The sequence below is a fragment of the Rhipicephalus microplus genome, chromosome 6, assembly GCF_043290135.1.
Source record: "Rhipicephalus microplus isolate Deutch F79 chromosome 6, USDA_Rmic, whole genome shotgun sequence".
NCBI classification, from domain to species: Eukaryota; Metazoa; Arthropoda; class Arachnida; order Ixodida; family Ixodidae; genus Rhipicephalus; species Rhipicephalus microplus.
In genome coordinates, this window is record NC_134705.1 from 141,506,445 (window position 1) to 141,529,773 (window position 23,329).

A 23,329-nucleotide genomic window follows, 5' to 3' on the forward strand; every position below is an offset into this window, starting at 1 on the left:
GGAGCATGTAAGGACAGCTTACATGCTGCCGAGTTTTGTATTATTATCTGAAGTTTCACGGTACGAAAACCACGATATGTCTATGAGAGAAGCCACAGCGGAGGGCTCCGGCAATTCTTTAACGTCAACCGACATCGCACAGTGTATACAGGCCCCTACCATTTAGCCTCCATCAAAGTGCAGCCGTCGTGGCCGGAACTAAACCCACGACCCTTGGGTGAGCAGTCGAGCCCTTTAACCGCTACACCACCGCAGCTGACGTTCCTGGTGATCCTATTTCCTGTTTGTTCAGTGGTTCTACCCATGAATAAATAGGTGATAGTAGGCGCTTTGCCCCATGTCCTTGCTAACGAATGTGTTTCAAACTCACGCAACCTTTTGATTTCAAGCATAATAACGAGGTTGCTGCCTTGATTTGTTTTTCTCTCACAGAAAATGAAAGACACCTGTACAGTTTTCCGGTCTTACATCTTACCTCCGCCGCTCCATCAGACGGTTAGCTCTCATGACGCTTCGACTGTTCGACAGTTCGGATGATTAGTTTCTCACGTCTGCCGCTGACCTTGAGCGCTGCCATCGCTGGGACAGATGAGACCTGTTTTGCTGTGCAAGCAATACTAAGCATCCTACACCGTCTCGTTCGCTCTATAAGAACGCACTTGCGTGTAAAGACACACGCGTTACTGTGCGTGTTTCCTTAAGACCACCTAGTGGGTGCATAGCAAGTTCAAAAACATTTCACGCGCATAATCGCTCACTGCCTAAAGGCTGCAACCCATTACACAAAAGGCAATCTCATGCAAAAGCTTCATGGACACAGGTCACATTGAACTTTATGTATTTCAATGTTGCAACTCACCATTTAAACATCCCGAACAACATCAAACAATGAAAAAGTATGCACCAGGCGGTAGATGTGAGCACTAAAGAAAAGATGTTGCTATCTCGTTGAACTCTTAACGACAAAGCTTAAGAGCTCCACAATTTTCGACGAACAATTCAAGCCCTTTCATATCCATCGACTCGACATGTTGCTCAATGTGCGATAAAGCGCGGACGAGTTGTTCTCGTTCACATCTTAACTTGAAGACAGTCTTCCAAACTCTTCACTCTTCCCTCGGTGTCATCTCTTGAGACTTCAAGGACCAGCTCCACTGACTGTATCCACCAACTCCACCAAGGTATCCACTGACTTGCTGAAGCCAGTCGGTGGATACCATGAGGGAATACTTAAATTGCGAATAACGAAAAAAGACATCAAGAAAAGGGATAAGCGATGACATGGTGCTTTATTGCACAAGTATATGCTCTAGTTTCAACTGCGTATCAGTTCAGGAGGCCGGCTGTTCGTCCAAATCACGCTCGAAGAAAGCACTGAATACAGGCCATAGCAAGGCTCGTAGCTCTCAAACCTGGGCTAAAATGAGAAAACAAGGTCTAAAATTATATATTGAGGAGAAAAAGTGAGGAAATTATGGCATCAATCAACATAACATCGCTAACAAGAGGCTGATTCCAGCCAGGCCGAAGAAAGGGCACGATCACGTCATTGAGCAAGCATGTGTCCTTTTTGTGCCCCCTATACGGCGGCGCTGCGGTACCACATTTACGTAACTACATCTTACGAAAGGAAAAACCCACAGCGCGTATCTGAACGGCCGTGAGAAACGGCCAGTCGATTAAGCGCATCGAAAAAGACTGCTCATTTTGCACAGTGAGCGTGCACATCTCCCTAACCAAATTGTAATCGTGCCGGTGACACGCTACATTTTTACTTCAAACATTGGCCTCATTGACGTATCCGCCAACGGATCAGTGCGAATTCCGCCAACAAGGATCACTGGGTGTCCGAGTAACGCATATCCTCGGGCTTCATAGTAAAAAAGATTGTTTATGTTCTTCCTTTTTTTTATTTTGCTTGACTTTTAAAACAAGACACTGCTTCGCGTAGATCGTGTTGAAAAAGGTTGCGAGATCTGAAAATGAGTTTTTGTGATGCTATCTTAGACGTACAAGTTTTCAGAGGTCATGTTCGCGACCAAAAAGAAACTGGTCAGTGAGTCACTCGACGAACGACTTGCTTTTAGTGAAGCCTAAGACGAAAAGCAACAGAATTTTGGCAAAACGTCGAAAGGAGAAGATTTTATGACTAAGCGGGGAATGAAAAAGGTCATGAAATACACACTTTGACATCTTCATTTCGAAATGAACAAGATGTTTAGTCGCCCGAAAAACATGGATACCAAGTTTGGCTTTCTCCTGCAATTCAACAAGCCGTGCTACTGAAGTAACTAAAATGGATTAAGAACAAATTGCGGCACTTTTGCAAGTTTTACAGTTCTGACGCTACATCACAGACCCTCTATGAAGATATCTTAGATTGCGACTGATGGTTTCTCAGTCGTTTGATCTGAAAGTGCTAGGAAATACCAGAAAACTTCTAAAATTTATTGCATGGTATGGATATGACAATGTATTCTTCATACTCCGCGTTACCGTTGTGATGATAGTAATTATAACAGTTTTCATCACTGCCTGTCAGAGATCTTTTATCAACGAGATATTCATACTTTTCTACATTTGGGCCACATTGTTCAAGGAGAGAATTCCTGAATTTGGTCTACTGTTTGCGGAAAGAAACGACCCGGTGAAAACGAACGTTTGGAGTCTGAAAACTGACTAATAAACTATCTATCATCCATACCGCAGTTATGGCACAAATATTTACCATCAACGCCTTCTTTCTTCATATCGCTTCTGACACCTGTTCCTCAATACATCCGTAATGTGGTCTCCAGACTTGACGAATGTCTACAATGTGCACACATTAACCTGAAATTCAATAAGCAATGTTAAAAACGTGGCCACTGCCGCATTAGCTATGACGTTGCGCACTGCCAGAGCTAATTGCGGAGCCCATGCTGTATGTACGGTGATGTTTTGACCCTGAAATAAGTTGCTGCTCTGAACACATGCTGATACTTTTAACTAGTGCGAAAAGTTTTTCTTGTGCTCCTATGGCTCATGTCACTACACTTCAAACCATGGCTATAAACTACCACATTACTTCGGCAGAAGGCTCTTCTTAACATCTTCGCCATGGTTCCGAAATGGTTCAATAGTACCAGCTTCACATCTTAGATTGTCTGCTCACCGTTTCTTGCTAGTTTAAATACGGCAGGAATGAACACTTGAGCACAAGGTGAACGTTAATGTGAGCATTCTGCGTTGGCTTCACCTTTCTCACCAATGTATATTCATCATAACAATTTATCCTGGACTAGCCGGTGTCTCGTTCATTTATATAACAAGAGTACCACCCATCCACTCCTTCATGTTATACTTATAAAGGTATGCATATTGCTTGCGTCGCACTACTGGATAGGATCGGCCTCAATTGGCAAATGTCACATCATTCAAAGAGGTAGACGGGCGAGTCCACACACATCTGCAGCGCCACAATTAAATTTCTAACATTCAAAGACATAAACTTGACCCAGCTGTGAAGGCATCCTATGTAGAGGAGCGTTGACCTCTGTTTATATCCAGCCCTGAGAGTGCACAAATCGTTCTTCTTCCGTTTATTTCAGTATTACGCCATTTTTAATACGTTATCTTCTTCCGCCCTTCCTTAGACAAAGCCAGAGGTGCCGCTTTTTTACTTCAAAATGCATCTCTGCTCCCTAAGTGACACGCAGCATTTCCTTCTGTGCCGGTAGCAATCCGCTGAAAACTAGCATTGAAGCTTTCCTCTGTAAATCTCTCATTTTCTTCACACAACACCTAAGAGAGTTGGCTGTTGTTCTACTTGAGCGAATACCTTGCGGTCCATATCACCTGTTGGCTAAAGTACTGGCAAACACTGATTTGAGTGCCACAGCCTTAATGCTTCTTATGCGAGAACGCTATCCCAGATATAATGTTGCAAAGTTGACAACTCGGCCTTGATTGCGCCATGATGACTTTATTATTGGTTCTATTATCGCTTAGACAACCACAAACCAGACGTGCGCAGGAGATACAGCTTCTTGTTGTGTCTCTTTGCCCTGTGTTGTTTGCGCTACATGAGCCATCATGAAAAATCGAATGATGTGAAAGTTCGGGGAGTAACTAAATATTTTTATTTTTCATGTGGCCATGTTCACTCGCTTCATACACAAATTCTCAGCTAAAAACATCTGCCGCGTTTAAATGCACAGACATCAGCCTGCTTATAGGAGTTCCTAACTCTCACAGCTTCGTCAAAAGGCCACCGTCGTTCTCTCGAAATGTCATTTACGATGCTCGCGAACAATTCAGTTTAACCTTTTATACTAAACGCGATGTGACATTTCCGCAAAAGCTGAATGTTGAGGCTACGCTGACGTCAACCACTCTCACTGAGATTTTTCAGCGGTTCAATGTGCGAGATCGTTGCAGGAATAACCGGCTGCGAACACTTTTTCCTTTGTGCTTGTGCGCGTATTCATATTGTCAACACGAAACTGGTGATTTGACGCCGCTCCAGAATCTGTTACTAGAAAGCCCTCTTCTTCTGTGATCAAGTGAATTTCAAGTAATGTAAGTGTTCACAACCTTCATTTTTGCACACCTTGAGAGTCACTGCCAAGCGTGCACTGCAAAAAATAACTGAAGCTTTTATAATCACGCCTTTCGTCTAAGATTTATCCTTTTATATCAATCCTATGTTTAGGCAATATTTTCATCAAAATATTGATGAAGGAAGTTTCAGAGGTAATAAGGACACGTCCGACGGCTGCTCCAGGCCCTGATGAAGTCGCTTAAGCATTGCGTCAAGGGTGATATGCAGCTCTAGTTACTCTGGACACCACAAATGCGCATGACAGTATCGAATGTAGTGTACTAGCCCCTCGTCTGAGAGAAATCACTTCCCCGCATCATTTACAAGCGAAAATTACGGAATCTTTAGGTAATAGAAAATTTTATTGTTCGCAAAGCGGGGTTTTATCAAGTATTTATAAACAGAAAAATTGAGTTCCCCAAGGTGCCTGTGTTCTGTAGCCGGTACTATTCAATATTCTGTTAAGCTCAATCTCATGATGAGAATGTTCGCCCGTATGTCTATGCTAATGATATTCCCTCCTTTTCGTCAGCTAATTACATTCACCCTTCCTATCAAAATTTGCATATCTGGTTTTCTGACATAGAACACTGGCTTGACGTTCTTCATCTCTCTCTAAACCTGAACAAGTGCGCATTATTAGTTTTTCATAACAAATACGCTGTAAATATATCTCTCGCATACAAAACTGATATCATTCCCCTATTTCAAAGCAAGAAATGGCTAGGAGTGATACATGGCAACTCTCTTTTATGGCGAAACCGTATGGAATATATTGCAACAAGGGCTGTTCGGGCAGTTAACTTATTACGGAGGATAAGCAACAAATCATGAATGCGTCGAGCTACGTTATTATCAATACACCGCATGTATGTTTAACCTGTTGTAGAATTAGGATGTGTTTTATCTTCCGGGGCACTTGCCTATAAGCTACGTCCTATTGTTCTTCTGGAGAAGCAGGCACTGCGCATGTACTTAGGACTACCTAAATCTGTAGCAAATAATGCTTTATATATGACAGCTTGAATCCCCTCACTCGTCACCAGATTTAGAATATTGGCTGTGCAAACATAATCAGAGGCAGTTGAATCTCTTTTAAGGCGTAAAAAAACAGTTTTCATTGTGCAATTTGACTTATTCTTTATTGTCACAGGCATAGATTTCACACATCTAAAGTAAACTTTGTATGGACTGTCCGGAAAAGTTAGGGAGGTTATTCTGATTTCTAACTCAACAAATTATCTTCAAATATACTTTTATGATATCTTGTCTAACAGCGCTAAAAAACTTTCTTCAAATATACTTTTATGACATCTTGTCTGATAGTGCTAACAAATTATCTTCAAATATAGGTTTATGACATCTTATCTAACAGTGCTAAACACCTACCAAATAATACGTTAAGAACTACATTACAAAACTACCTGCAGAGAATACAAGCGAATGTCATCATTCCGACAAACGCTTCACAGAGAGATAAAAAGAGTGGTATCGGTTTATTCTGCCCTGTTCTCGGCTGGTCCTTGTGCCTCCGAATTCCAGATTTTACACCCATATTTATCGCAGAAGGTTTAGGTGTAGTATTAGCCCTTCGAAAACTGGCATTAATAAATTACGCCGTAATAATAAAGGACACTTTATTGATCTGCAGTGCACTCACAGAATGCGGTGATTTGAAAGCAATAAACGAATTCAATTTTATAGTACCTAATCACTTAACGAAGATACGTTTAATATGGGTGCCTGGGCAAAGAGGCATAACTCTAAATGAAACAACTGATGCACTAGCGAAAGTAGCGTTGGATATACTGCAGCTAGCAATATAACCTCCACAACTTCTTTCACAGTAGAGGCTATATTTCGGAGGCAAATGATGATTCAAGAATCCTCGACATCATATATAATAACGCATAATCTAACAAAAAGCCCTGTTTTAGGCACACCAGCATGTGTCGTCTCAAGAATCAACATATTTGCACAGCGCAAGACTACGAGTAGTTACGACGTAACTATAGTAGAAGAGACAAGGACAGAAAGAACGCTGACTTCAACTGAAATTTTGTTAGCGAAAACGCTTGAAATATATACTCGCGACAGAACATCACCGCGCAATGGCGCAACCTATTGCATCACAGCAACACAACCATCGTCTCATTATATGGTTACAACGCCACAGCTCAGCAAAAATTCACGATGTATTGTGTCAAAGCCAGAAACTCGATTTCTTTTTTAGTCAGAGCAAGCGAAAGCATGCTGATACATCGATAACCCAGCATTTGCATTTCATTGGCCTCCATAATCTCTCGTGTTGGCTGCTGACAGTGTTTGGCAAAAAAATAGTGCATATTTCGGATTCCGGTGTACAATGGATGCATCAATGACCTTGCACAGCTGAGTATACATTGTAATGATGCTCCTTTAAACGCTCATTCAGGCACCGGCCCGTTCGCCCAACATACATTTTGCCGCGTGACAACGGGAGCAAATAAACGACGGCTATCACACATGCTACGAATAGCCTTCTATGTGTGATTGTGCAGCAGCTCCTTCGTGCGGACTGCGCATTCACCCGTTCGCAGAGCGCTGAGAGCTTTTCTGGGGCAGAGAAAACCACCTTCACGTCTACTTTATCACCTATCTTTTTCAAATTGTGAGAAATCCTAAGTAGATAGGGAATCACAGCCACGCGCTGTAGGCTACTAGCCACGTAGTTCACTGGTGTTTCTCGTCCCTGTTTAATTGTCCTAAGCAACTTTTCCTCCACCGAAACCAGCGCATGATCGGGGAAACCAGCGCAGATCAGACGGGAAGCCTGATCATGTGCTGGTGCCTTGTTTTTTGTGTTTATGTGCAATGTTTATTGTTGTGGTCACTTTATATTTGCCATGACTAATGAAAAGCGCTGGCTATATGTCTTTTTTTTTTTTTGCAGCGCGGACCAAGTAATACTATGGCCGATGTCCGCCTTTCGCAGCTATTAGTCACATTGTGCATTCTAGGAGTGTTAAGCTGCCTTTTTGTAACCCGCCTGGGGTACGTGCACGTGAAAGTCAACTGGCCTGAGTTCCGTGACGTGGCAGAAAAAGAAGTTCAGGAATCTGCCGCCTTCAGTAATGTGGCGCTGGTAAGGCCTCCACCCAGGTGAGTACCGGTAACCGCTGCTCAAACAGCGTCAATCTGAGTTATAATTTAGTGACGAGTTGTCTTCCTTCCCATACGTTTAAAGAATCTCAGCAGATACCATACAGATTTTGCTTAATTCAACTGCTTCAGAACACTTGTATTGAAATCTACAGACGCATAGACGAATAGTCGTGAAAAAAATTTGAACACAAAATTACAATGGATCACACCTGTCCTGACAGAGACAAGCCATTTTCAGAAAACACAAACTCACGAATGCATTTCATTCCGGGTCTTATATCACTGTCTTGCACCAGTTCAAGATTTTATCATCGTCGATGTTCCAGATCACGCAGTTGCTATTTCCCTCCTTCTCATACTTCGGACGTAAGTGTGGTAGAAAAGGTTTATTGGCCGATTTAGTTGGTCTATTGGCCATTCCTATCTGCAAAAAATGCTATCTAGAAACCTGAAATGAGGTGTTCTGAACTCGTGAGACAGTTGCAAATAAGGGCAACAGCTGACGCCCACGTCATTCAACAAAAAATGTACCATAAAGTTCATACCATCTGCTTCCTCCACCTAACATTGACATTTAGGGGTCCATGGGCCAGACAAACATGGCTCCTCGTAACTTTAAAGGGTAACAGCCTGGGCTAGTTGCTACGTCGAATGAAGTCATGTGAGCCCCGCCGCGGTGGTCTAGTGGCTAAAATACTCGGCTGCTGAACCGCAGGTCGCGGGTTTGAATCCCGGCTGCGGCGGCTAAATTTCCGATGGGGGCGGAAATGTTTTAGGCCCGTGTACTCAGATTTGGGTGCACGTTAAAGAACCCCAGGTGGTCGAAATTTCCGGAGCCCTCCTCTACAGCGTCTCTCATAATCATATCGTGGTTTTGGGACGTTAAACCCCACACATCAATCAATGAAGTCATGTGAACTGAAGATGAAGGCAGTACACAGAGTCACTATTACCCGGCACGAGGCAGGGATTACTCTGAGTAATTCTACACGCAAGATAGACGCAAAGGTGCTAGCTACTAATCAGTGGTAGGGGAACCAACGTTTTCTCCACAAATAAGATTACTAAGCAAGGAAGGTCATGAAGCAACCGTGAAAACAAAACATCTTCGTTGTAATTCGTTCCAAGGAGACTGCAAAAGTACGACATGACGGTAATAACGGGTGTTTTAGGCTAGGCTTTAGAGCTTTGTAGAACTTCGAGTTCGTAAAACCTGATATCTGGTAGTCCTTGACGCCGATATCCTACCAAAAAACAATCATCTGCCAAGAGCTTGATTATGTGCTAAACGTTTTCTTCAGAGAATAGCTGCGTCAATGACAATGCGGAACACATAATTCTACAAGCCAGCAGACCTGTGGGGATGTGCACCTACGAATGAGATCTTTTTGTTTAAATTCGGCCCCATCTGTTAGTTGGTAACACAAAGATGGGGAAGTCCCCAATAACGAGAAATTGGTTAATAACGGTGGTATTCGTTTCAACTAGTCTCATAGTGAATTTTAGCAAAGAGAAGTTATCAAGAACTATTCAAAATGACATCTGTGTTACGTGTGCAGTCGCTTCAGGAGACTTGAGGTGGCCATGCTTAAGGTGGCGGAAAGCATTGGTAGAGCATGACAGTGGTGGCGTGACTACGTTATGGCAACGGTGTTAAAGCTGACTCATACCAAGCGTGCTATATAAATAGGCGCAAGGAGACAGCAGAACGTCCTAGTAGGCTTGTTAGACATTAACGGCATGGTCTAAAACTACAAACAAAACAATGAAGTCCTCGAGAATGGTACTGGTGGGCAAGACATGTAATCCCATAAAGCCCTATTTTAAATACCTGCTGCACTTGGCATCTAAGGATACCAAATATAGTAAACATTCTTTCATCGGCCACGCAGAAGTTTTCTCACAATGGAGCTATGCCAATTTTATCTCAGTATATTGTGAACTGTCACGTGGTATCGTCTGATTTTCCCACCCTCTTGTTTGTCCACGAATTTTTGCTCAAATAGCCTTCACGAAATTTGGCACTATCTGCGAATAGGCTACTCAGGGGAAGCTGCAGCCAATTTCAGAGAAAAAAAAGGTGACGTCACTTAACATGCCTTTTAGTTAGCCCAAATAATGGACAGCGCATTCATATAATTTGCCGTGTTTTGCTGAAATAATTGTCGACCACTTTGCCTCGTTTATCTTGAGTGTTCAATTCTCATATAAATTGCAAGACTTATGCAATGAACATCTTCAAGCGAAACGTGCATTGTCCCAAGGAGGTACCGCCGCAGCGTCTGTCAATTTCACTACGACTGGTAATAGGTAGACCGGGGAAATCTCGTGCGCAGTATCTTAAACATGGCGCGCTGTTTGTTAACAACCACGTTGGACTATGCTACATTACGGGTTACATGAGTCACAAACAATACGAAGCGTTCCCTTCTTTCTCTGTTGTCTCGTACATCGTTCTTTCACTCGGTATCATTATGTATGATTACCCCCAACCTTGTCAAGCTGCATTGCGGGACATGTTAGGTTATGTAAATGTACGCATCGCTTTCACATACCTTACCCATTTCATTTAGACGATAACCTTACGTTTCTCCAACTCCACTTCCTTCACAGTGAGAAAATGACGCTGGTGTACGTTATATGCGAGAACCATTTTGATCTGGGCCTCGTGGCTGTCAAGTCAGCCGTAGCCTACTCCACGACCAGACTGCACCTTATCGTCATAGCAGATGATTATAACAAGGACAAGATGCGAAACGAGGTAAGCGTGTACAGATGACCGACCAATTCTTCTACACACGTGAGCTTTTAACGGGAGTTCTCTATATAATGTATACCGAACGATGTCCAGGAATTTCGCGGTAGCGTTTTCAGTAAATCAGCGATTGTAAGGCACTCTTTTCGCTCATTTGTGCCGTTCTGTTTCCTCGCTCAGCTTCATCGATTCACGACGGCTAACTGTTGTACTCCCGACAAGGCCTCAGGTAGGCTTAGACTTCCTTGTAATACAAGAGCATCAATCACGTCAGGCATGCGAAACATATTCAGGAAGCAGAACACTGGCACACAGTACAATCTTTTTTTCCCAACTACATTGGCATGTCGATGATTCGATTCGCCCCACACTGAAGTAGCCGAGTCGAGTGATAAAACAACATGTAAATGATCAGCGACCTTCATTGGTTAGGTTACACAACACAAACTATTTATGGTATAATGAAGCTGTATACTTGTTTCCCGTTGCAGCCTTTCTGTCGGTATTTATTTTTAAGTAGGGTGCTTGAGTATGTACATTATGAAATACCTATTTAGACGTAAGACAAAGTTGTCCTACGTCTGAATTGGTACTTCATAATTCCAGTTCTGGAATTTAAGGCAGAAGTTTTCGAGCACTTTCTTTCGCCGTAGCCATGCCCTGAGGAACAGTTTAACGTGAACAGATGCTTATGTTACAGGTGTTCTTTGAAACGTTCACAACCGCTCTGGAGTAGCAAGCGCACGCTCCTATACCCTACATGCAACATGACTGAGGATGGCTAGTGACTTCAGTCTTACGTCCAATAAAGAAAGCGCAAAGTAGGCTTCAGTAATGCGCCAAGAAACGAATGAGAAAGGAATCAGTGAAGAAGCTGCGTCAAGTCTACATGGTGGGCGGCCTGTGCTCCGGCCCTTTATCCTAGGCTAGCGAGCGTACGAGCGGGAGGGGACGCTTGTGGATCCTAGCCGAAGACGCGCAACAGAGTTTCCGCTGGCAGTAAAGTTCGCCTCGCGAACAACGTAATGACCGCATTACAGTTGAATTTTTCCCGACATTACCACACCCACTAAGTTCGAAACATATAGAAAATTCAGCGTGCAGCAAATGGCAACAAACAGCTCCAGTTTGTTAAAAAAAGGTTTGCGATCAATAGAGGTCAGGACATGTTCGAAATTGCCAACTGGTTGCTCCTGACAAAAAGATGGATTGAGAGAAGGCTGCATGCTTCTGTGAGTTAATGTCTTTGTCCCCGTACTGGCAACGTTGCAATTGGCCATCGGCACAAGTTGTGGAACCTTGGAGTGGCAGATGTTTCTTTTCTACGTTGAAGGCGTTGTCCACTATATACCGCTTCGAAGATTATCTATAGCTGCGTGGGACAGTATATATCACGCGTCGTCTGGCCAAAAAGGGGGGGGGGGGGGGGGGAAACGCCACTTAGTCTATTGCGCCGCTGTTTCGTCTAGTTATTGTATACGAAATAGTTAGCCCCTAGCCTCGTTTTTTATTGCTTTCCATTTTTTGTTATAACAATCATTGCTTCCCTCAAGAAATTTTTTATCAAAAAAAGTAAGGCGTGCACACAGGAGGGTCGCACCGTCAGAGATAGATAAAAGATGAAGAAAGGTGATAACGATAGAAATATGATCTGTGGCTTTACGCACCAATACCATTATATGATTATAAGATACGCAGTAGTGGAGAGCTATGGAAATTTCGACCATTTGACCTTTCATTGTTGTGCGCTTAAGGGGACGCTTGGAGAGCTGGAGCGCTGAGAATGGTGGTATGTATGTGTCTGCGTGGTTTGTGTTGTCTGGTGTTGAGTTAGGATTTGGCTTGAGAGCGGATATCACTGCGCTAATAAAGCTTCTTTAAAACAAAACTTTAACTAGGGAATAAGAGTAATATATTCTAAAATTAAGGTCCACTCACTTTGACGGCATAACAAAACGGTGAAAGAAAGAAAAGAGACGACATAAAATGGTGGAAGGAACACTGCCTTTGTCATCTGCCTGCAACATTTAGCGGCTGTTGGTTACTTTTTACGCTTCGTAAAATTGTAAATCGACGCAGAAGTTTTGAGCGTTAACTAGAACACATTTCTCTGCACTGGAAAAGCATAATTGCTTATTACGTGCCCTTTTAGTAACAAACCAACCATTTTAACGCAAAGCCAGACGTGTTTTCGAGGTGCACAAATCCGAGTCAAGATCGAAGCTCACATATCCCGGCATTACCTTGCACCCAGCAGATTACCAGCCCTATATTTCTTACCTATAGGTAATTTTGAGAGAAGCTCTATGAAGAAAGGAGCACACAAGAAATAGAGAGATGGTGTGATAAACATAGGAATGAGAGAGAGCTTGAGAGAAACAGAGCTAGAAGAGACAAATAAAACAGCAGCGAAACAGAGTAAAAAATGACAAATATAGGAATGAAAAAGAGCTATGAGAAACAGGGTTAAGAAAGGAGAAAAGAAACGGCAGCGAAATAAAGCAAAAAAAATAGTTCAACAAAAACCAAACTGAACAGAATCAAGGCATACCAGGCATACAGAGAAATTATAAAAACATAAAAGAGGTTGGCGAGCGAGTGAGGATGCGACCGGTTTTCGCTGTGCGAAGGTTTCTTCGACATAGGGGTAAGTTCCGGCATTTTCGAACTGAAGTTTTCGGGTTCGTTTTTTTTTATTGAAATTGAAAATAAACGAAGCAGTGTTTGTCACCGTTACTTGGCAACGGCTACCCCTTTCCACTTAATTGGTACAAATAAAAATATGAAAAAAACAATGGCACATATACATATATACAGTCCTACATGGGTGAGAGCAAAAGTTCTCCTATATGGGCAGAACAAACGCGTAGAAGACAGGCTCACTTTTAACTTTTGTCCGCTCAGTAGTCGTCACAAATCTTCGTTTCTACGAAGAAGTGTTGCAGCACCTTCATTGCTTTGCCGTTTGTTTTGGATGGCCATGAACCTAGTATTTTATTCAACCCGAATGGTTTCGGTTTCGTCCTGTCGTTCAAGTACCTGACCCTGTACAGAGGCGATGCCAACACATTTGGTAGACATTCTGATCCCTTAGTTACAATGCAAGAAACGTGCTCAAGGGTATATCCAGTCCCCCACCCCTTTTTCGCTACTATGTCTCATTGCATCTAAGTATGCTCTGGATGTGTTAAGACGGCGTATTTAGACACATAACTAAATCTTTCAGTCGAGTGACGATTGAAAGAGTTAAAAGAAGTTAGCTGCGCTATCCTCAAGACAAGACAAGGTGAGCGTTCCAGGCAACAGAGGCCCTTTCACTGTCAGCTTTATTCAACCAGTGATGCTGCATTCCCCACTCCCGCCCCTTATCACATCCCTTTAGTTTGGTCCTTCATTATCGCTGCAAAGTGAAATTTCATTAGAGGAATGGGGCTGTCGGCACTGTAAGATAAATTTCACTCACGTGCCATGGTCGACGGCAGTGGAAGAATTAAGACTTCTGAATACAGTACAATGAGTATGTATGTCTTGACTTTTCATGGTCTCTTTGTTTTTCCTCCACATACCAATCCCGTTGTTCCGCCAGTACGCTTCTTGGCCAGATCACGTCAAGATGCGTGTCAGCTGCGATGTGGTGTCTGTGTGGTTCCCCAAGAAGAATTATTACCATTGGTGGGCCATGTTCAGGCCTTGTGCAACGCAGAGGCTCTTTTTATCGGTATGTACGCATGCATTCTTATATTTAATAGAGGCTAGAATCTAGTGCTACCGCATTTCTTGCAGTTTTAAATGATTCAATCATAAGTGCACTAAATTTTTGAACGAAAAGGAAGAGTTACAGTTTGAAGCCCTTCGAGAGGGGAACCACTGGTGATTGTTATAGCGAGAGCTCAGAACGACAACAAAGGGACAAGAGGAAGACGAGCACTTGTCTTCTTCTTGTCTCTTTGTTGTCGTTCTGAGCTAATGTTATCACAATGGTCGGTGGTAGCGCTTGCCTTCTTGTCTCATTGCCGTCGTTCTGAAATCGCGCTATAACATTAGTCATGTCATACCACCCAGCTCAAGCCGCCACGCTTTTAAGAGGACCAATGGCTGCGGTTGCATGCTCTGTGGCCACGGGATTACGTTGTTGTCTCGCTCATTCAGGATTCTGTGCTCATCGGCGCGCATTCCATGTGTACTGTTAATTCTTCCTCCAAGATACCATACGCATCCTTATAGTAGTGATCGGGGCATGTCGCAGTACCTAAATCTAAATTGAAGAGCTTTGCTCTCGTTCTTCGCTACGTAGCAGGAACAAGATGGGGCCCATCAGAATCATCGCTACTTCAACTGCACAATGCTCTATTCATGGGATACATTCGATACAACATGCCGGTGCTCTCCAATATGAGACCTAGTTGTGTGAAGACGCTAGAGAGTGTTCAAGCTCAATGCTTACGAAGATGCTTGGGTCTACCGCGCTGTACTTCAACAAATGGGACAATCGCAGAGGCTCGGGCTTGTCCCATCAGCATAAACATGCTCTGCGAGCCACTTAGAGTTCACCTCCGATTGCTGAGCAGACACAGACAGCACCCACTGTCAGTACTACCCGCCAATCACCCAGGTTGCAGTTTCTCAAGAGTAATATCGCGGCATGAAAATATTATACCATCAAGGTTTTCTCCGCCAAATGCCCCTGCAGTGCCTCCATGGGTCCTGCCTGAACCACCTGTTTTCTTTACAATACCTAAAATTACGAAGAAGTCGCTCATTTCTTCTGTTGGCCTCAGACAACTGACCCTATAGCACATTTATACAACGTACAGTGATTCTCCGCACGTGTACACCGACGGATCCACTACGCCAAACACCTCCGCCGCAGCCTTTGTCATCCCAGACATGGATATCGCTCGACGATTCAAAGTGGACCATAAAACCACATCAACTGCCGCAGAGCTTCTCGCTATCCGGGAGGCAATAATATTTATTTACGGAGAGCGACCTCGAGCCTGGACGAGTTTCTGTGATGCCAAACCCGCTTTGCAAACCATTAATTGCATCACGAAGTAAGGTTTGTATTACAGCTTGGCAATAGAAATCACAGAAATTATTCACGTTGCTTCGACAAATGGTCATCTTATAACTTTCCGGTGGATTCCCGCTCATTGCGGCGTGATGGGAAACGAAGAGGCAGACGCTGAAGCTAAAAATGACTTAAGCAGTGCCCCTGAAGTACGCACTGCGTTTTCACAAGCTGACACGAACGCCCTGCTTCGCTGCGTCATGCGCAGCTACACACTTCAGCACTGGACCAAACCGGAATGGCGACACCAACGACTTCACAAAGGGACCCGAAAATGAGGTTCCGCATGCCCCCTAAATTGAAACGGCAACTCACAAGTATGATCCACCGCATTCGTCTTGGTGTAGCGTACACCAGACGTTATGCACATATCATCGGTTGCAGTGACACCGGTCCTAATTGTGAACACTGTGATGTGCCAGAAACACTTGAGCACATATATTGTGTCTGCCCAGCATACGCACGCTAACGACAAACACTGATTTCTTCTACTGAACTATATCGCAGTAGGTCATTAACTGATGAGACATTGTTGGGCCTTTGGCCAGACACCAACAGTGCAACTGCGGTCACGAGAGCAGTTATAACCTTTTTGGAAACAACTGGACTATGTGCGCGGCTATAAAATGTGTCTCAGCTAGAAAGAACATTACATACTCACCTCTATATCTCACCATCGTCATTCATTAATGTTTCTTTTCCCCTTTCCCTTCCCCAAGTGTAGAGTAGCAGGCTGGAGCGAGCTATCGCTCTGGCCGACCTCTCTGCCTTTCTGTAAATAAACTTACCTCCTCCTCGAGGTTGGAGAAAATGCTAGTGCGTCTGAGTCCAAGTGTGGAAAGCTCTGGTGTGTTAATCCTAGTGAGCCCTATGCGCAAAGCTTATTTCTGGAGTCGGATTGAGCTCCACGTTTTTTTTCTTGCCGTCTTGTGGCGATAACACTCAGCTTAAGCGTTACTAGCAGCCTTGCGTTGGTTCTTTGTTTATACTTACGTCTACTCTAACAGCGCGATGGCGCTCTGACGCCAGCTCGATATCTATTGGAGAGAGACGAGAGTAACTGGGAGGGGGGAGAAGGCTTAGCTTCCCTCCCTCCGCTAACTCTTTCATGGGAAGTTCTCCATCAAATAAATTGTCTTCGTCACACGCTTTAATAATATTGTCCGAAAATTTTTATTGAAAAATCAGTGGGATATACCCCAGATAGGTTGTATTTGAAGGTACAATAATAGTCGCGACGTAGAACAGCTGTTTAGCGAGGCGATGGAGTTTCAGTTCAAAGATGCTTAGATCTAAAAGGCTGGACATTTCTTGAGGGGCACATCAGCCGACTCTCTTCAACTCGAATGAAGCCGTGAGTCCGATTGAGTCCGAGTGAGCAATATTTTGGTGAGTATGAGTCCGAGTGAGTTCAGTTTAGGAAAATTTTAGTTGTGTCCGTGTGAGCGCCAAGGACCAAGTATATTTCATAAGTGAGCTCCACGTTTCTTGGTGGCCTGTAATTTTGGCTGTGTTAACTTTGGTCGTTATAATTTTTTTTCCACACTAAGCGTACGCCTGAGTCAAAGTGTCGCCATTGATTTTTTTTGCATGTGCAGTGCTTCCAATTGTGCAGTAATATTTCGTCACTTCTTTTCATTGGCGAAGGTGTTCAGTCCAGTTGTTGTGAGAAGTAGCCAAAATGAAATAAGGGCAGAGATGAAACAGGCTAACATGATTGAGACAACCGGTAGTGACGCAGCCAGACCAGCTTTTTCTAGTAGAAAACAATGCTCACCAATGTGTCTACAGCTTGACTGGCTACGTCGATTCTCCAGGACATCTCCTTAATTTCGTTCTTTGGCTTACCAATATCTTTTCAGGCTATCAATTATTTATTAAAGAGTGCTTACCAGCGCAAACGACAGGGCAGGAGGGGACAGCAGAAGAGACGAGACAGAGCGCTGAACTGCCAACAATTTATTTCTTGCGAAGGTCTTCGCTTTTATACAGTTACCAGTCGCAATAGTCATGCGCGAAACACAATGACAACGGATAAGCACATCACACTTACAAGCGAAGGAACAACTTTTCCTTATCGGTGAGTGCGACAGAAGGGGTGCTAACACAAGCATCTTTCAATGAGCAATCTTTTCTGCCTCTATGATCTCGCGTATTGTGCGATCCCTGCATCTAGCAACAATAGTGCACTCTGGAAACACTAGCCGGCAGCCACACTTGGTGCAGTTAACGGACAGCCATCCTTGTTTATAGTGATCCACATTGTACAGATGTTCCCTCAGCCAAACAGGTCGTTATACAACGCCCAGTTTGACCAACGTAATACCTTCCACACGATAACAGCAGCTGATACACCACATTACAGATGCAATCTCTGAATTTATTTACATGTTTTGTACAGCAACCGAGGATGGGTCTGGACGGAGGAACGGACAGCTTGCACAGGCGACTCAATTTCTGAGGGGCCGTAAAGACCACCTTCACATTCACTCGCTGTGCCACTTTCTTAAGATTGTGCGCTATTTTGTGTATATACGGAACCATGGCGAAAGCCTGACTAGCTGTGACAAGTGGGACTGCATTATCGGTCCCTTTGGCCTTAAGTTCACGCAGCAGACCTTCGGCAACGGAAACTTGCGCGTGGTCCGGGTAACCAGCCGACGTCAGTCTTGAAGATCGCTCAACAAAGCCTTCTGTATTCTTGTGCACACAGAATTTTCGCAAGGCATTCACGAAGCAAGATTTTGTGGTACCTTGCTTTAGAATGCGCGGAATTAAATGGCAAAACAAGCTTATTTCTGCTGGGTTGATACATCCAGCAAGTGCGTCCATTATTCAGGAATAGCTTAAAGTCAAGGAACCTGATTTCACAATTCTCAGAAAGTTCATGAGTAAGCTCAAAATGTTTAAAACCATTTCGCATGAGGTCTAAAACTGTAAGAGCATCAATTTTATACGATGCACCATCAGTGTCCATAAAAATTAAAAAATCATCTACGTATCTGGAAACGTGCGTCACATTCGTGTTAGTAAAAACTTTCCACATGTATCTGTTTCATTTGCCTAAAAATAGGTCACTGACGATGGAAGTGATGCAAGATACAATACTGATACCAGATTTTTGAAGGTGAGGTTTTCCATTTCATAGGATGTACGTCGACTGAAGGTAAAACCTTAAAAGCTCTAAAAACTCACTGACGCTGACGCCAGACTGTGTCTGGAATTTTGAGGCTCCATACTCATCTATATATTGTCCAATGCATTGTAACACTGAGTCATGCGGAATAGAATAGTACAGGTCCTTGACATCTACAGAGAAGGCGAATAGTGTCTTATTCCAACGCGACGAAATAAACTCCTGGACTTCACATGAACTTTTTACCAGAAATGGATCGTTCGCTTCTAGGTATTTCAAGATTTTCTGCAGATAGAGCGCAATACATTTTTGTCAGGTATTATTTTCAGATACAATTAGCCTAAAAGGCATGTCGACTAATGCGTTTTCGCACGGAAGAATGCTTCAAGGAAATCTTCCTTGGCTTCTGACATATTCTTATGGACATTTACAAGGTTTAACTTGCGAAGCAGGCTCTTAGATCTACTTTTGACCTTTTTCGTCGACACTTCAGCATGACAGTTAAAAAGGGCCTAAACCATGCGACAAGCTTTTTCCCAGTACTTTTTAAGGCGCATTACGGCAAAGCTTCCCTCCCTGTCATCAGGTAACACACATAATGTTTGCTCTTTCATAAAATCTACAAAGCGTTTTACCAGAAGAGTCGAAAGGCTCGCCATACACCGACTTAGGACATCTACGCCGTCCGCTAAGCAGCGGTCTTGCTCTTCTGGTGGAGCACACCGAGGGAATATTCGAACGGTAGCCAAAAGGTCGTGCGGGGAACGCTTAGGCTCCACCGCGAACTCCGGTCCCAACGAAAGCCCTTTAGAGACATGCTGGGGCAAGTCCAAGTCTTCTTGATTGTAGATCGGCCACTTCGGCGGTTGCTGTCGCGTGGGCGCTAGGTTGCGGAGCCGAAGGAGCTTAGTCTTCCAGAGGAACTTGTTTGACATGTAAATATGCCGGCGAAGTTCTCGCAGATTCTTCGCAGCGTTAACAGGTGTGCTGGAGATCTGTACGACAGCACATAAGTACTCATTGTAGAGCCGTACTTGTCTCTGCAAGTCTGCCCTCAAGACCTTGCATATCCTTGACCCGTGTCATTGTGATGGCGTAAACTCACCAAATATGCGACAAACTTTTTCTGGAAGCACTTTTTTCTTGATGCAAAATAAAATAGCGCGCACTCGGCAAGTGGTAACTGCCTTCTGTTTATCATGTTATACCAACACGCCCTATCCTATTGTCTCTTGATAATTATTTGTGTTTGCCATAGCCGATGCGTTGCTGGCTTCCATCTCCACATTAGTAGAAAGGATCCGTAATCGTAGATTATCATGCCGAAGTTGAAAATCATGACTGAAAAGCACACATTTCTGATATATCTCATTTTGGTCCACACGCATCACTGTTTGCAGCAGAGCAGGCCACCTAATTTGTGATAGTCCGACTGAACAGAGCGAAGTTCTTGTTAGAAGAGCAATATTCTCACTGTATCAGATGTTTCCCCATAATTACTTTAGTATCTTTTTCAATACCATTATTTTCAGTGTGAGATGAAACGAACCGTTTTCTTGTGCTGAGTGAAATAAACTAGGTAAACACGTTAAACACCAAAAAAACAAAGTGTACATACGCTTCTCATTCCTCGAGCGTTGTTCTGCTTGATATAGTTATTACATTTGCTTTGTTTTTTTTCTGGTCCAAACTTGGTCTTGGCTTTTATGCGATAAAACAGTGATTATTAAAAATTTTCTTCACATCACAGCCCACTTGACTCAACGTGCAGTTGAACAAGAGTGTTATTTAGTAAATCATGCTAAATATACTTGATACTGATACCATTTGTTTCACTATAGAGATCTTTCGGGATGGCGGTGATGTCCTTCACAAGGACTTTTTTTACAATGGTGTATACTCTGCAGCGTAGAAGCCAATGACAAGCTGTGAAATTTGGAAACTTTTGCAGGCTTTATTCGTGAGGAGTTGACACTTTCAGCCACAGCCTTTTGCTTCAAGAAAAATGGGACAAAAACTATTGTTCTTTCGAAATAACAGATTATTTATCTGCTCGGTGCATACCATTATACGAATTTAGTAAACAACAAAATTTACTACGTATTGACGCCTGATTAGCATTTTAGTAAACAAATTTTGGCAGGTGATATGTCTTTCTAAGAAGTATTTATTCAACAGACCAGGAACAATTGTTCATGTCCAGTTGTTCCTGACACAAGTGCTTCTATGTGAAAGGTCAATGGTGCTGATTCGGGTTTCGGAAGACTTGTTATTGCTAACTAACTTTGAAAGTTGTTGTGAAGTACAGCTGACGCATGGCCTCACGACACAAGCAGCGCATCTTGAGGCGTTTGAAATACACTTTCCTAAATGTAGAACACATTCCATTTCACTGACGGAAAAAAACGCGGACGTTCTCACCATAAGTGTGATATAAACAGTAAAATTTTTGAGTGCTAATCAGTAGAGCAAGTGACTTGAGGTCAGTATGATTTCAAAATAAACAAGTTCATAATCAATGTGAAAAGTAGCAATTTAGAATAATATCGCGACTGTCACATGTGTTAGAGTGCGTGAGGATAGAGGCTTACCACGATTGAGGATGCTTAGGGTAGGCCTGTATGGAAGCCATGTGGCAGCATTGTCAGGCCCCGTTCGTATCGTCGTCTTATTCGCTTGTCGTAATTTGGTGAACTTGAATAAATATTTGAACGATCTCGCGACAGAAAGAATGCATGCACACGTGACCACGGCGTTTGTGAGACTTTCTAATACGCATACTTCAATACGATTGCGAAGTGTCTATGTATTACATTTGTGCAAGGCAATAACTGGTCGGCAATGCACACTTCTAGATACTATGGCTGATCATGTTGAGGATGACTTATAGCCTAACCATTTAAAGTTAGCTGACAGCTTTCACGCAACTTTAGGACGTTAAACCCCACATATCACCTGATCAGTCTTTCATGCAACTACTTTTTATACGTGTCTGTGAGCCGACGTCTACTACGAGTATGCGGCTGAGACATCTGTTGATCTAGCTTCTTGCTCAACGCTACAACCATGTAAGAATTTGTTTTTGCAGAGAAGGTTCAAGCTCTTGCATAGTTCTGTGCTAAAATACGTGACTGGGGCCCTGGATATCTGAAGCAAATGGCAGACTGAGGACTGATTTATATTCTTGTATGCATCGACCCTTTAGGCTCACAGAGAGTGCCAATTTATTGCCGCAACCAACAGCCCCGACCGACGTCGTCACCGTAATGCTTTGACACAGGCTCTTGAACGCTACCGCGTCATAACTCGAAGTTTTAGTGAGATGCATAAACTGTCTTTTCATGCTCAATGAGGCATTCGAAAACAATTACAAGAGAAACGCTTGTTTGGATGATGATGATGAAAAACTTGATTACACCTAACGAGCAATGGGTGGAGTCCCTAGTCTGAGACCCCATTGGCTTGCGCCCCATCCCTTGCTTGGGCCACTAGAGCCCCTTGGACCCCGCGGTCCGAGCTGGGCAGGGCCGCCTCCCACTCATCTCTACCTAAACCCTTGGAAACATCGGTTTAAATGTGTTTCTCTGGCGCTCTCATGCTATATGATAGAGTGTAGCTAGATTAGTGTTGCATAGCCTACATGTGTGTGATGGGTACTTGTCAAGGTCGATTTTGGAGAGTAAGTATGGATTGGGATACAATAGAGTTTGTAAGCGGCGCCGGCTACCTGTGCAGCTTTACTGAGTTGAGATTGCGGTGAGGGTTATATTCTAATGTGGAGCATTTTATAGTTGCACGTCTACTCGCAAATCCGGCCTCGGCGCTGGCGTCGGCAACCCCCCTGGGCATGCTCGCGCCTCACGTCTCGTGCCACATGCTTGCGTCTCGCGCCTTCCCTCGCACCTACTGCCAAGGTGCTGGCAACAGTGGACAGAAATCCAAAGCGGCGTTTATATCAGGTGCCTTTCATGTCAAGGACCACAGCCACTCGCAGGCGCTGCGATACATATAGTTTGCTAAGATTACTTTCGCACTAGACTCGCAATAGGCTCTCGCACCGTAACCACAAAAGGAGGTAATGGTCGCGTTTGAACACGTGCGCTCAAGGTTATGGCACGCGGTCACTTTAACTTCTTTGTTCCGTTTCATCCCTGCCCACTTAGCTTTCCGCGCAGTCGTCGGGATCAGAGAAAAGAGCGCGCACTCTAAGCGGGTGACTAAAACCTCTAACTCTGTTTGTTCTTGGTGGATTCGAGAAATTCATGAATGGTGAATTCGTGGGGCAATGAACACTGATAGTAAGGTCCTGTATTGATTAGTTGAAAACTTGGCAACTCTGTTAAACCAGGACAATCGTTTCATGCACAGCCATGCTTTTCAGGATTGATAAACACTAATTGAAGAGAAGATTTGTAATTATACATCTGTTAATGCTAACTCTCCTATGCCGGAATATTCTTCGTTCAAGATGAGCCGGAGAGTGTTGAATGCCTCAGTAGACGCATAAGGGAAAAACATGGTTAAATGCTGTGTCACACGCGAAGCATTTTCGGAATTGCCTGTCTAGGGCAGCTGAACACTTGTTTGAAAAGCATCCGTTGAGGAGACTTCTACAAATGGTCATCTGTTTCCTTATTACCA

At 43.6% G+C, this 23,329-nt stretch overlaps 1 protein-coding gene and 1 long non-coding RNA gene across 6 annotated transcripts in view; one reads left to right on the forward strand and one right to left on the reverse strand.

Moving 5' to 3' along the window:
* Positions 1 to 23,329, forward strand: part of LOC119167288 (glucoside xylosyltransferase 1) — a 38,758-nt gene that overhangs the window by 2,641 nt on the left and 12,788 nt on the right. For 2 of the 4 annotated variants that reach the window (XM_075866756.1, XM_075866757.1), the window contains exons 2-5: positions 7,515 to 7,723; positions 10,340 to 10,487; positions 14,068 to 14,199; positions 18,626 to 18,679. In XM_075866756.1, coding sequence (XP_075722871.1) covers positions 7,515 to 7,723; positions 10,340 to 10,487; positions 14,068 to 14,199; positions 18,626 to 18,679 — 543 coding nt within the window. Of the gene's footprint in view, positions 1 to 4,385; positions 4,561 to 7,514; positions 7,724 to 10,339; positions 10,488 to 14,067; positions 14,200 to 18,625; positions 18,680 to 23,329 lie in introns of those variants that run through there. The other 2 variants (XM_075866758.1, XM_075866759.1) reach the window with 2 other exon arrangements.
* LOC119167289 (uncharacterized) lies at positions 1,291 to 21,413 on the reverse strand. Of its 2 annotated transcripts, XR_012884319.1 has the most exons (5): positions 21,280 to 21,413; positions 13,945 to 14,119; positions 7,980 to 8,174; positions 2,729 to 2,832; positions 1,291 to 1,417 (listed from the first exon to the last, which is right to left on the reverse strand). It is a non-coding gene; the product is annotated as an uncharacterized LOC119167289 (long non-coding RNA). The 2 variants fall into 2 exon arrangements; XR_012884318.1 differs by lacking the exon at positions 7,980 to 8,174 and having other exon boundaries at positions 21,280 to 21,380.